We start from the raw sequence: 13364 nt of genomic DNA, 5'->3' as shown, positions 1-13364 counted from the left end.
ATAGAAATCCATTGGACGGCTATACACAAATAGCCTATTCAGAGATGACAATAAAAGAATGACCTATATATAACTGCCCTTGGTCAAATCTTATGAGTCAGTGAGTTCATCTTGTTTACATTTTACTGGCAGTGTTGATTGCATAAATATACAATTCCTATTATAAAGGAAAATTCAAATCTATTGCATGTTATTTTGTACTGCAGGGAAATGTAGTTTAACTCTTGAATATATATAAATATTTATCCTTTTACAGTAACTCATAGCTGTTTCAAGTCCTTTATTGACCGTTTTAATAGACAACCTTCTTTGTTTACCTTTTCACAAAAAAAACGTATGGGTCCTGATTATTCATTGTTCACCCTTGATGATGTGTGAGTTCCAGTGGGGGCCAATGAGGATTGCCTATGGTACGTGGACAAGAACGGCACCTGGCACAACGGCTTTGACTGCCCCCTGATCACCTTCTGCTGTGGGAACTGCAACCGGCGCTACTGCTGCCTGGATGCCTTCAAGATGATCACGGAGAGGGAGCAGAAACGCTGCATGCTCTTCCAGTTCAGGTGCTGCTGCCACTCCTGACTCTGCATAGAGACCAACTGTTGTCCATCAGTTGCTTTGGGGACCACAGAAACATGCTCAGTCATTCGTTATTAATTTATATTATGCAAACAACCATGATGCTATATTTGACGCATTATATTCCATGGATTTAACATATGCTGCTTTGTTTATTTGTCACTTGGAAGGCAATCAGGAGAGGGATTTGCAACCCAGTCAAATGAGATGGGATTGAAGCTATGAACTAAAATAGCAAAAAAAACATTAAGAATAACAAAAGGTGTTGTCTGCTGCCTATTATGCTGTAGCCATCCATCATTTGATATCATAAATGCTCAGTTATCGTTCCACGATAACTGATTTATATAGTACACATTTTTCTCAGTAGTACGCGGTATATTTCATCCTTTTACAGTCTCAGTCTCTAACAACAGAGGTCCCCGTGTGTGAGTTGAGAGAATTCAGACTGAGCAACGGCTGCCTGGTTCTTTTCTCCCCAAGTCTGAAAACATCCACAATCAGTAATATCAATGTTGTTGTACCCGTAAAAAAAAATGTACACACAAAATGAAAAGCATAAATGCTTCCAAAAGGATATATAAATATCATAATGTAACATAACAGATTCAATGAAGTAAGGATACAATTAAGATTTAATTATAAATAGTTCATAAATCCATAACACATAAATCCAGAAAATTAAAAAAAACGAGTTCTAGGAAGCGATTTGACAGCGTTCTTGTGTGCTGGCATTATCTCCCCAAGCAGTCTCCTTCATATTCACCCTGCCCATGCTCAGTGTGTTGTTGTCCTTGAAGTACTACTTACCTCACCACGGTTGGCTCACAATCAGAGACACTGTGCAGTACAGTAACATTAGTGTTATACGTTCTCCAAACAACAAGAAAGTGATTGTAAGTCTTGTCCGTGAAACAAGATGAAGGAGGCTTCTTTTGTTCTTATTAGCACGCAGAGCAAGGCCGTGAAGGCAGAGGAGACCTCTTGGTAGAAAACAGCGGTGGTGAAATGTCTTTTTTTAGAGATTAAGCTAAAGTGAGAGCTCTAACACTTCTTCATCTCTCTCTATCCCTGACTCTCCTCTCTATCCCCAACTCCCCTCTCTGTATCCCGCTCACTCTTTCTTCTTCTGACTACAGCCCCAACACCATATTTGGGATCGCCTCGTCCATCCTGCTGTTTGTAGCCATCATCGCCACCATGGTGTGCTGCTTCATGTGCTCCTGCTGCTACCTCTACCAGCGCCGGCAGCAGAGAGGTCGGACGCCGTACGACGGTAAAGCTGGAGCCCCCGCACCGCAACCTCTGTTCAATCTAAACCGTCACCAAACGCTGGAGGGCGCAGCGCACGTTTCACATGTGCCGATGTGAAACGTGTGGAAAGACTTGATACAAATCTAAATATGAAGCCGGGACTTGCGTATAAAGTAACTTGTGTGTGTTTTTATTTCCACACATTCACCCAATAACTCTACTACTACTGTTGGCCCAACTTCAGCAGCAAATTCCCTTATCTGTCCGACTTCAAATCGCTCCAAAATAGTGTAGCTTAGGATGGACACACACACACACACACACACACACACACACACACACACACACACACACACACACATGAATCAAAAGCAACTGTTGTAGCCCTGCTACATATTTATTATTAATAATCCTGGTTATGACTTGATTTATTTCAGCCCAGCACATTCCCATGGCCAGCTATCCCGCCGAGCGCATGTATGACGCATATGGAAAGCCGCTGGGACCCTCCGACTACCCCCATCCGGGTTACGCAGCTGCACCCCAGTACCCCGGCATGCCCCCGCAGTACCCCATGATGCAGCCAGGCCCCTACCCCCCGTACCCCATGATGGACCCCACATACGGTCAGGGTAAGATGAGCACTGCGTCTTCTCTTCTCTAATGATGTATTATACAATATGATTGATACTGTAACTGTAAAGGACCGTTAACGTCTTACCCGGTTTCAGACGTTTGTGTCCAGAAAGGCGGTTCACTGCGTTAGTATTTGCCATCTGTTAGCAGCTTCCATTGACCCTCAGAGTTAAAGGAGCCCAGCTACTGTTCATGTGAGGGGAATACACTTAAAGGGGTAGTTCGGAATTTTGGACATAGGGCCTGATTCCGAAGTGAGCATTGGTATTCTATATCACTGGAGACAGTTTTCAACACATTTCATTCAGTCCTTCTAGTTGCAGAGTTCGCTCGTGCTAGGCTAGCGCACGTCAACGGGCAATGCTAGCCTGCTATTAAAAACAGTCTTACCCACTCCACAGTACACCCGAGGTAAATCAATTATAACGCCAGACTATAGATTGAAATGTCTGTGTTGATAGAATAATGTTAGAAATAAAACTAACCTTGCATCGCATGAATCATCGAGGGACTACTTTCTCAGCAGAAGCGGAATTCTACTATGCGCTGGTTAGGTTTGTAACCGAATCACGACAGAAGAACGTAAACAGAGAAGCGTGGGACAGAAGCGCAATTGAACGACTAGGCAACATGATGGTTCAGTGTGCTTTTAGAAATTGTAGAAATAAACGGTACAGATGGGCACCACAAAGTTTCCACCAATTTCCAGTGCGAGATCCAGAAAGGACTCAACTGTGGCTTGTTGCTGCTGGCTTTGACATCAAAACACCGGCTCGTACATGTACGGTTCGTTGGATACAACAAATTCCTCATAATCGTCTTCAAAAGCAGATGCATCGCTATCTCCTCCAAACGTGGCCATATCTTGTTAATTTAATACGCTTGTAGAATTCCTTCGTTCACTGTACTCTGCGTTTGTAGCAATGACAGCGGCAGGTAACCTAGGTATCAGTCCGCCGCTGCCGTAGCCTACGTACAGGAATATAAACACTGCTGCTGAGACCCCGCAATTCCCTCAAAATGCAATGCAATGCAAGGTTGGTTTTATTTCTAACATTATTCTATAAACAGACATTTAGATTTATAGTTGTTATGTTTGTCGTTATAATTGATTTACCTCGGGTGTACTGTGGAGTGGGTAAGACTGTTTTTAATAGCATTGCTATTAAAAACATGGCTAGCTATGGCTAGCATTGCCCGTTGACGTGCGCTAGCCTAGCACGAGCGAACTCTGCAACTAGAAGGACTGAATGAAATGTGTTGAAAACTGTCTCCAGTGATATAGAATACCAATGCTCATTTCGGAATCAGGCCCTATGTCCAAAATTCCGAACTACCCCTTTAATTACTATCCAAAGATTCCCAATGTGTTCTGAATGGTGGCTTATTTAAAAGGGGAGCTAGTAACAACGCAGATTGTAGTTCGGCTGCTGTGATGTGATTATGTTATCAGCTGCTCATGGCTTGGTAGTATACTCAGAATGTAATCTGTCAGCTGAGAGTAACCTGTCAACCTGTGTAACACAGGTAGCTGAATAATTCAAAATCTTTGGAAAGTAATTAAAGTTGGATTCCCCTCAAATGAACAAGAGTTACGCTGCTGTAATTCTGCAAGTGAACGGAATCGTCTAACGGAAAGCAAGTACTAACACAAAAAAAAAAGTCCTGCTGGACCCTCTGATGGCCCGGCTAATATAAGGATTTCCTTCTTTGCTCAGGCTTGATTCTTTGAATCAAACCAAATAATATTTATTTTAATACAAAAAGATTTATACATGGCATGAATATTGAATTTCCACTTGTATTTTTTTCAGCTCCTCCACCTTACTCTCCACCACAGTACCCTGGTCATGTATAAACACACACACACACACACACACACACACACACACACACACACACACACACACACACACACACACACACACACACACACACACACACACACACACACACACACACACACACACACACACACACACACACACACACACACACACACACACACACACAGCATGGGCAGTGACTGTTCGAGAGGATAAAACACACACAGCTTGACTAGCAGCAGTTTGAAGATAACCAGGGGAAGTTCTTTTGGTCATTTTCCTAGTAGCCCCGTCCTGGTGTGTTTGAGTCTTGTGATCCTTTAGTGACAAGTTAGCAGCAGAAACGAGCAGCCTCAGAACAGACCAGAGTGTGGGGCCAGGCCTTCTGAATGAAGGTAGCAAAACAACACCCTATTTTGGTGAGGTTTTTTAATTTAAACTGTTGAAATTCAACAAATAATGCTTGACCTTCTTGCCCTGGTTGAACACATTTGATATGATGGCTGCCAAAGGTCCCATTTCATCACTAATCAGCGATTTCTTAGCTAGCATATTTATTCATGAGAAATGTGGATCGCTGAAGGGAATGCAAGGCACACTAACATAAGGAATGTTCTATACTCTATTTATTGTTTTTTTCTATGACACTCCTAATTTGGATGGGAAACGGTTTGTCAGACGGTTCACTTCAGTTCACACAAGATGAAAATGTACTCGGCAGCTGGATTTCACCCCGTCTTCCATATGAACTTTGACAGTTAGCCTGGCTGTAGCCTATTATGTTCATCTGTCTAATCGTTTTCTCACCTCATTGTGCATGTTAGCTGGAAGATAAATAACATTCCAGCCATAATCATTAACAACCAGTTATTGCCATAATTGTCATTACAATGAAATGGGATGTTCATTTTGAAAGACACTTTTTTGTGTGAATCCGTTAAATTAGTGTATTTGTTGTACCATATCAGTCAGTGAAGTCGCAGGTGATGCTACTTGATTAAAATACACACATGATATCTTGCCTTACACGACCATATCAAAATAAAGATAAAAAGGTTTATTAACTTTTTCCATGAAATTTAGTCAATCAAACCACTTCATATTTGATTATATTGTAACACGCGTCTAAAAGGCTCTCAACAGTGTAACATGAGGAAGTGTATATTTATGATGAGGTTGTACATTTGGTTGACTATTGTATTATATTAGTTATTCTCATCTTACTGTCAACCGATTCCTCTTCTACAAACTCATAAATAATGGCGAACCTCCCCCCTCCACACATACACACACATACATACACCCTCATATATTTGATTAACTATGGTTAAAGATGGTATAGATACAGTTCAAGGTGGTCAGTTCACACACAGCAGCAGCAGTTTCCCCAACTCGCTCCCAGAGGTGATCTTTGTTAACATTCCTTTTGCTCCGGTGTTGTGGATCCCTTGTAAATGCTTGAATGTTAAACATGATGTTCTAAGCATGTGTTGTACAGTTATTAATGAAATATGTATAGCCCTCCATGAGAATATAACTGGATTATGTTTATTCAGGCCCCAAGTATTGAATACGGCTATTGTTGTTTGCATCAAAGGGCAAATATGGTACATGTTCGAAAGAGATAACCTTTTCTCAATGTATTTAATTAATTTGTAGACCAGTATAAAGTAAAGGCCAATTGCAAATAATTAAATAAAGTTCAAAGGATGCTTCCCTTGAGAGCTATTGCAGTGTATTGTCTCAGGACAAATGTGAATGAGATGGAAATTGTGTTGTTCATATGTATATATTTATAGGCCGTTGTAAAGCACAAAGATTCCACTGGACTTTACTTTTTAAGATGCTGGTAAAGATTGACATCAATTTGCTTAAACGTGTTTCTGCTAATTTTGTGCTTCTGACCAACTCTATGAGTGCGTTGATGGAACTGAGACTGATTGCAATATCATGGTCTTGCTATGGCTTTTGTCTTATGTCATATGGATGGTGAGATATTGCAATATATTGTAATATTTTTTATTATTATTAAAAATAAATCTAACATGGAATGTACAAAAGACTTGTCTTGCGTGTGTGTGTGTGTGTGTGTGTGTGTGTGTGTGTGTGTGTAATATATCTTTGTCCACTAGATGTCTAATTATAAGCTAATCTATATTTGTTCAGTTTGACACAGCCCTATTTACTTAATATTTGTTTCCGTTTCTTGTAGTATGTAGAATGACCAAACAATGTCTTCTTACCCATTTATATTATCTACTTAAATGTATTTGTAAAAAGCACAAACATCTTTGTCATTCAATGCCATTTACTTTAAAGTTCATTCCTGTTAAGAGGACGTAAGGAATGAACTCACACTCCTAAAACCATTATCTTAGTTGAAAAAAACCTATCTGAGCCTTTAATAAGGACATAATCACGAAAGTCTCCTGAAAATAACAATTTGATTTATGTAATAGGAAGTCTCGCTATGCAGTGCCAGTCTCTGCCTTCTTTGTAAACGCTGGCCCTCCCCATTGCCTTTAAAGGACTATGTACACTGGACTAAATATGGACATGCACTTTTACAGGATTTCTAAGAATGTCCCAGGCACACAGTCCACTTTGATGATGTGAGGCTTGTGCAGTCCGCCACTGCTAACCCGATCTGGAAGGCAGCCTCCTCCAAGCCCGGCCTCTTTACACAGGGATTGATGCCTCTGGTGGCTTCTTGGTCAGCAGGACTGGACGACCGGACATCCCCATTGGCGTATAGGAGCCACAAATAACAACACCAAAGTTTCGTTTTTTATTTTTTAACCGAGATCTACTCAAAATAACCACCAGAATCCACAACAACAATCACTTTTCAACAACTCAGGTTTTTCCTCTCCCTCCATCGGAGTCCTACCGTCCACTTTCTAAACCACCATGTCCAGCAGGAAGATCAGAGGCTTGACCCGCACGGGGCGGCAGGTGAGCGAGGACCCGGACCTGGACAACCTGCTGTCCACCCTCTCCCCCGAGGAGGTGGAGGAGCTGGAGAAGGACATGATGAAGGCTCCCGACCCAGCCAGCGAGGCAGGGAAGCTCCTCGCCCAAGGGGAGAACCCGTCTGGCGGGGCCCCTCACTCTAAGGCGAGCGGTCGGACAGAGAATGATCCTAAGGGCAGGCTGGGTCCCAGGGAGCCGTCGATGGAGGTATGGTCACACCATCACTGAGACCTTTATGCTTCCCCCACTTTAATATTAGTGAAGAAAGACATGTTGCTTAGTGGCTGAGAAATACACAAATGTTAAGGCTCTAGGTTAGAATATTTAGCAATTGTTGTCTTTTCCTTTTCAACTGTTATCCAGTAGACCTTAAGAGCAAATGGAGATTGTATTTTGACAAGACACAAAATTATGATGTCACAGTAAGTCACAGTAACATTATTTTATTTTTTTACACACAGCCTCTCTCGGTATGCAAATGATAGCTTCCATGAGATATGTTTTCACTTTTGAACAACTGCCCTGCCTTTGGACAACTGGACCTCATGGATGTCCAACACGTCATTAATATTGGGTCTCCCGGGGTGAGATTCTGTGCCAGGAAAAAACCCAGCCCCCCAGGGTCACTTGTCAGCCATTCTACACCCTCCTCAGTATACCCTCATCCTCGGTGTATAAAAAGACACGGGGTAAACACAAAGACAAGTGTAAACAAACACACAAACACCCTTGGTATCTGTGTATCTGCTTTGGGCCACTAAGCAATACGTCTCTTTTCACATAAGCATGGTTTCCCTGGTAGTGTTATGGAAGGAGGCACGGGGGCTGGGGGCTTGACATTTAACGTGTTTAGTTGAGAGCCATGGCCCTGTGGAGCTTCTTAATCCCGGTCTGATGGAATTCCTTGGTTGATTACTCCTACGCTCGCTGCCTTTTAAGGACACGTCTGCAGTGGTCTTGGCCAAACAGTCAGAGTGCTCACAAATCAAACACTTAGTCTGTAGTGACTCTCCCATTGGATGTACCGCTGTAGGGCTTGGAAATGGTTCCCTGTCTTGTGAATCACTAAGAAACCCACACATAGTGTATTATGTGGGTTTTTAGGTGTGTTCAGTCACTAATTGTAAGGATAAGACATTCATGAAGGCTCTGGATTACAACCGCAGATGCCACAACATGGTTAGGTGTTACATCATGGGTTACGTCATACTTTGTTTTTGTCTTCCGGGAAAGAAAGGGGAGGTGGTGGGGTCCTCTGTTTATACTCTCACACTCTGAGATCTTCTTTCTATCTTTCTATCTATCTATCTATCCACCATTACTCTGTTTATCCATCCATACATCTACCCAACTATATCTATTCAACTATATCCATCCTACGATCTATCTATCTGATGAAATGTCTTCTAAAGTCAATATACCTTCTATAATAGTACAGGTACAGTAAGGTACACTGAAGGTCCTACTGAAGGTGAATACGCCTTCTAGTACATCACTAAAGGTTCATCTTCCTACCCCCCAACAGGGTGATGCCAAGAAGGAGAGCCGGAAGCAGGAGTGCCTGAGGACGACAGCCCTGAGCCAGGAGGGGAACGAAGACAAGAGGGGAGGACTACAGAGACAGGCCAGCGTCTCGACAGAGCGAGACGCAAAGCTGGACAGCACCAGGAGCAGCCGAGGAGGAGCGTTCGAGGGCTCCAAAGAGGATTCCCTGGGCCTCTCCAGTAGATACAGCAGGAGGAGTGAGGTGCGAGGAGACACCAAAGAGACATGTGAGGACAGCAAAGTTCCAAAAGACAGGAGGGAAGCCCGCGAGAGCACAGGCAGCAAAACCAAAGACATGATCTCCAAGTTGCAGGAGAAGAAAGAAAAGGAGAGCCTGGAGAAAGAGAAGAAAGAGGACTCCAGGAGGAAGGATGACAGCAAAACCAAAGACATCATATCCAAGCTTCGAGAGAAAAGCGAGAGAGAAGGCAGCAAGGAGAAAGAGAGAAAGGAGGAGGTCAGAACCCGGGGACGTGTCTCCATGTTGCTGGAGAAGCAGACTAAGGCAGAAAGCCAGATAGATGAGAAAAACGGTCGGGAAAAGGATCAAACAAAATTAAAGCTTGAGCGGCAAAAGACTGAGAAGGCTGAGGTTGACGGTGTTGAATCGAGCGCCGAAAAGGTAGAGAAAAAGAAAGAGACTGATGAGGAAGTGAAGCCAAACGATAAGGCAAAAGAGGAGAAAAAAGTAAACGCACACCATGACGTAGAGGAGACCCAGTGCAAGGAGGGCCGGGACGAGAGCAAAAACAACAAAGGTTCCAGAGCCAACAAGGCAGAGGAAAGTACGACTCTCAACAACTGTGACGGGATCAAAAGTCCTAAGAGCAAGGGTGAGGAAGAGGAGGACGAGGACGCTAGCATGTTCGACGAACAGATGGAGCAGGTTCGAAACAATGACCCATCTCTCCTTGAGCTCAACGTCAATAACTCAGAGGTCATCAAGGTCAAAACACTCATTCAGTTCGCCGAAGCGCTACACAAGAACACATGCATAAAGACATTCGCCTTGGCCAACTGCCGGGCTGATGATCACGTTGCATACGCTATCGCTGGCACTCTTCGCCAAAACAACACCATCACCAGTATAAACCTTGACTCTAACCTTCTCACCCCCAAGGGCATAATGTCCATCATCCAGGCTCTGCAGCGCAATGCCACCCTGACTGAGCTACGCTTCCACAACCAGCGGCACATTTGTGGCGGCAAGACAGAAATGGAGATGACAAAAATTCTAAAAGACAACACAACCTTGTTGAAGCTGGGCTACCACTTTGAGCTTGCAGGGCCCAGAATGACCATGACCAATATACTAAGCCGCAACATGGATCGGCAGAGACAGAAACGTCTGCAGGAGCAGAAGCTTGCCCAGGCCAATGGGGAAAAGAAGGGGGGGCTGGAGGTACCCAAGATTGGTAGTGGCGGTGGGTCTCTCAGAGGCACTCCAAAGGCTTCTCCGAGACCCTCTCCCATCCCCTCGCCCATGGCATCGCCAAAGCTCACTCCCAAGAGAGGTGGAGTAGGAGGAAGCCCTGGTCCACCGCCACCTCCACCTCCACCTGGGGGTGGACCTCCGCCTCCCCCTCCACCCATGCTAGACGTGGACTCCCTTAGGAACTCCCTGACACCAGTTTCACGGAGGAAGATGGATGCAAAGAGCCCAGGAGGTGGCAAAAACACAAGAGACCAACTGCTGGCCTCCATCAGAGGAGGTGGTAATGTCCAACTGAAAAAGGTTAGGTTAAAAATGCATATGGATTGATTTGTAAGAACGGAAAGTACATTCAAGTCTTATATTTTACTAATGTGTCTCTTTGTTTCGTGCAGGTTCCAGTGCCAAAGTGGTTGCAATAATTCCCATTGGAATTGACAGGCCACCAGAAGGGGATGATGCTGGTTGACATCTGGCCACCAGCCTTCAAGAGGATTCTAAATATGAACATCCTCCAATGCTGTCGTAACATTTCTTTATATGTAATTGAACCGTGGGATACATGGAGGCAGAGAAAGAAAGTCAAATGGATGGTATGAAAAGAAAAGCCCTCACAATGATTTCCTCCCCTCTAACACTGGACCAATACGATGCTAGGGAGGATGAGTGATGCAGGGGTGACTTCAACTGCAGCAAGGGTCAAGAGTTTATGGTTGCTTTTTTGTTTCTATTCATATTTATGCTTTACCTCTTATTTGCACTTGAATATATGAAGCCGATCATGTATTAAAATAAACAAATGTGAGCGTGGAGGGAATAAAGAATGACACATGACTTACAAATAGCTTAATGATTCAATCTATAAAAGCCAGCTAATGATAAACGGAGCAATAATTAGATCTAAATATTTATTTGTGGGAGAAAACTATTTCAGAATTTTTACTTGAAATTCTGCACAAATGTTGAATTCTAGAAAGTAGATCAGGGAAGAGATAAATGCAGAGCAGGTTTTTCTAACTATTTGACAGGTTTAACAATCTTACAGCGCCAGGGTAACCGTATTGATGGAATGAAACAAGGTTTGTAGTGTGTCTCAATGCCAAATCTCAAAATATCTCAGGCAATGTTCAACACATTGGATAACTGCCCAGTGGATTCCTGGTCTATTATAACAGCTTGCAGGATAGAATTCGAGTTTTTATCAGGAAGTAGATTTTTTTTTAGCATCCAAACTGATATCTGTATTTTTTTAGGCTGGGAGATTGAATATTGTAGATACCTCTTACATAAAATAATGTGTTTATCAAAGTCTTATCTTGACTTATGTCGTACTTATAACAGAATGTGCTTCTCAAACTGATCTAATGTTATATAAATGGCGGTGATGGCAATGAATGTACATTGTAACAAATGGTTTTATTTTGTATTATCACACAAACATGCCTTTTATTATGACTGCCTGTATGTATTCAGTTAAAGACATAGGTAAAATGGAAAGAAACAAATATGCTATATTTTATATTATATATTAGTATCAATCAATAGTGTTAACCAAAAGGAATAATTTGGTTTGGATTGCTATGGGTTTTTCCCCTCGGTAATGTTCCAGGCTGGAGGGAAGACACCATGTCACCCCGTCAGATATACCAGTTGTTTGGATAATCAGGGTGAGACGGGGTGAGAAGGAGAGCAGGATACAACAGGCTAGTTTAAGTATTCAGAGAGACGGAGAGAGAGCGCAAGAGAGCAGGACAGCAGCAGACCAGTTTATGTATTCATCCCCTTGCCTTAGCCTCTGCATCCACCAAATGTCTATATTTGGTCATTTCTCCAAGGAGACTTACTCTGTAACCCATTCCTTTACTGTTTGTATGTGCCATGGGGCCAGCGGTCTGTCTCCTCAGTCTGGCCAATAGTCCAGATCTTGGCTGAAGGGAAAATAACATAAGGAGATGGCTGGTTAATAGTTGATAAACACCAAACAGCATGCAATATTATTACTTATATTGTACCCAGATTCCTTGCGACAGGAACATTTAAAGCGCCTCACAATTTGGCCGTTCACGAAAACAAACTATCAACCTGCAATCAGGCTAATTGTTATTCATGTCTATAAATATGGTCGGACAGGTGGGTGAGGGTGAGCAACCATTTTGTGCCATCCATTTTGCTTCACTTGTTGACTGGTGGCCCATAGGCCTATTTCTTTTGTATTTCAATTCCAATCTTGGTAAGATAATATTTTTCCCTGGATTTTCCATGTTTCCATCCACGGCTGCATGAACGAAAACCATAACACACATGCGGGTATCTAAGTAGCTAAGACAGATTTTAGTCGTCCATCTAAGGGACACTGTAGTTTCACCCAGGCAGACCTACGGCCACATCATTAACATCATTTTGTAATTGAGAGCAACTGTAGACCTAGGCCTACTACTAATAATGTGTCCAGAAACAAATTCTCTTTCTGATTTTGGCAGGTGATGTCGCAAAAACATTAAGATGTCGCATCAACCAAGATTTGTGATGTTACACCAACCCTTGGCACATCACATGACGACGACACCAATTGTGCTTGAAACATTGATACCTAGCGTTTGAAATGGGTACTGCAGTCCAAATGCACAATTTAGAGAGGGTTTGCTCCCTCCGCTCCCTTCCCTTCTAGACTAGACTTAGTTATTGTTAGCAAATTATAAACCAAATCTTGTGGCTTCTGTTGTGTCATAATTTGCACCCCTTTCGTGAAACTTGTCCCCCCGCGATTTTTTAGGAGAATAGAGGAGAAGAGAAAAGTATCTAGTTGAGTTTGAAAGAGTATAAATAAAATGTGTTCTTCTCAAGACAAAATCCTTAAATTATTTTATTCGTAACGGATATTAATGGATCTTGTGCTTTATTTAATACGTTAATATATAAATCTCAATACTTTCCATTCACCAAATAATTCCAATAAAGTGTAGTCCTCTGTTATTTAATTGCATCCCTTCTGACTTAAGGACAGGATAAATGTACGTTCATAAATATTTTTTGTTTCTGTGTCTTTGTATCATGAAAAGTCCCTTTATTTACTGATTTAATTTTCACATCTTAACATCACGACAGGGGTGCATTTCACG

At 42.5% G+C, this 13364-nt stretch overlaps 2 protein-coding genes across 3 annotated transcripts in view; both read left to right on the top strand.

The window, feature by feature from the left end:
• shisa4 (shisa family member 4) overlaps positions 1–4327 on the top strand; it is a 5264-nt gene extending 937 nt beyond the window's left edge. The window contains exons 2-5 of the mRNA XM_056606531.1: positions 386–563; positions 1719–1855; positions 2271–2465; positions 4284–4327. Coding sequence (XP_056462506.1) covers positions 386–563; positions 1719–1855; positions 2271–2465; positions 4284–4327 — 554 coding nt within the window. The remainder of the gene's footprint in view (positions 1–385; positions 564–1718; positions 1856–2270; positions 2466–4283) is intronic.
• A 2562-nt stretch (positions 4328–6889) lies between these two features.
• Positions 6890–13318, top strand: lmod1b (leiomodin 1b (smooth muscle)). 2 transcript variants are annotated; one of them, XR_008903963.1, is made up of 4 exons: positions 6890–7475; positions 8794–10548; positions 10641–12475; positions 12726–13317. XR_008903963.1 is itself a non-coding variant. In XM_056606993.1 (3 exons), exons 1-3 carry the CDS (start codon positions 7206–7208, stop codon positions 10665–10667), a joined length of 2052 nt encoding a protein of 683 aa, XP_056462968.1. In that variant the 5' UTR covers positions 6890–7205; the 3' UTR covers positions 10668–13318. The 2 variants fall into 2 exon arrangements, 1 of the variants encoding a protein (XP_056462968.1); XM_056606993.1 differs by having other exon boundaries at positions 10641–13318.
• Positions 13319–13364: the final 46 nt, after the last annotated feature.

The sequence above is a fragment of the Gadus chalcogrammus genome, chromosome 13, assembly GCF_026213295.1.
Source record: "Gadus chalcogrammus isolate NIFS_2021 chromosome 13, NIFS_Gcha_1.0, whole genome shotgun sequence".
NCBI lineage: Eukaryota > Metazoa > Chordata > Actinopteri > Gadiformes > Gadidae > Gadus > Gadus chalcogrammus.
The sequence above is the reverse complement of the archived record's forward strand: the minus strand, read 5'-3'. Positions and strand labels throughout refer to the sequence as shown.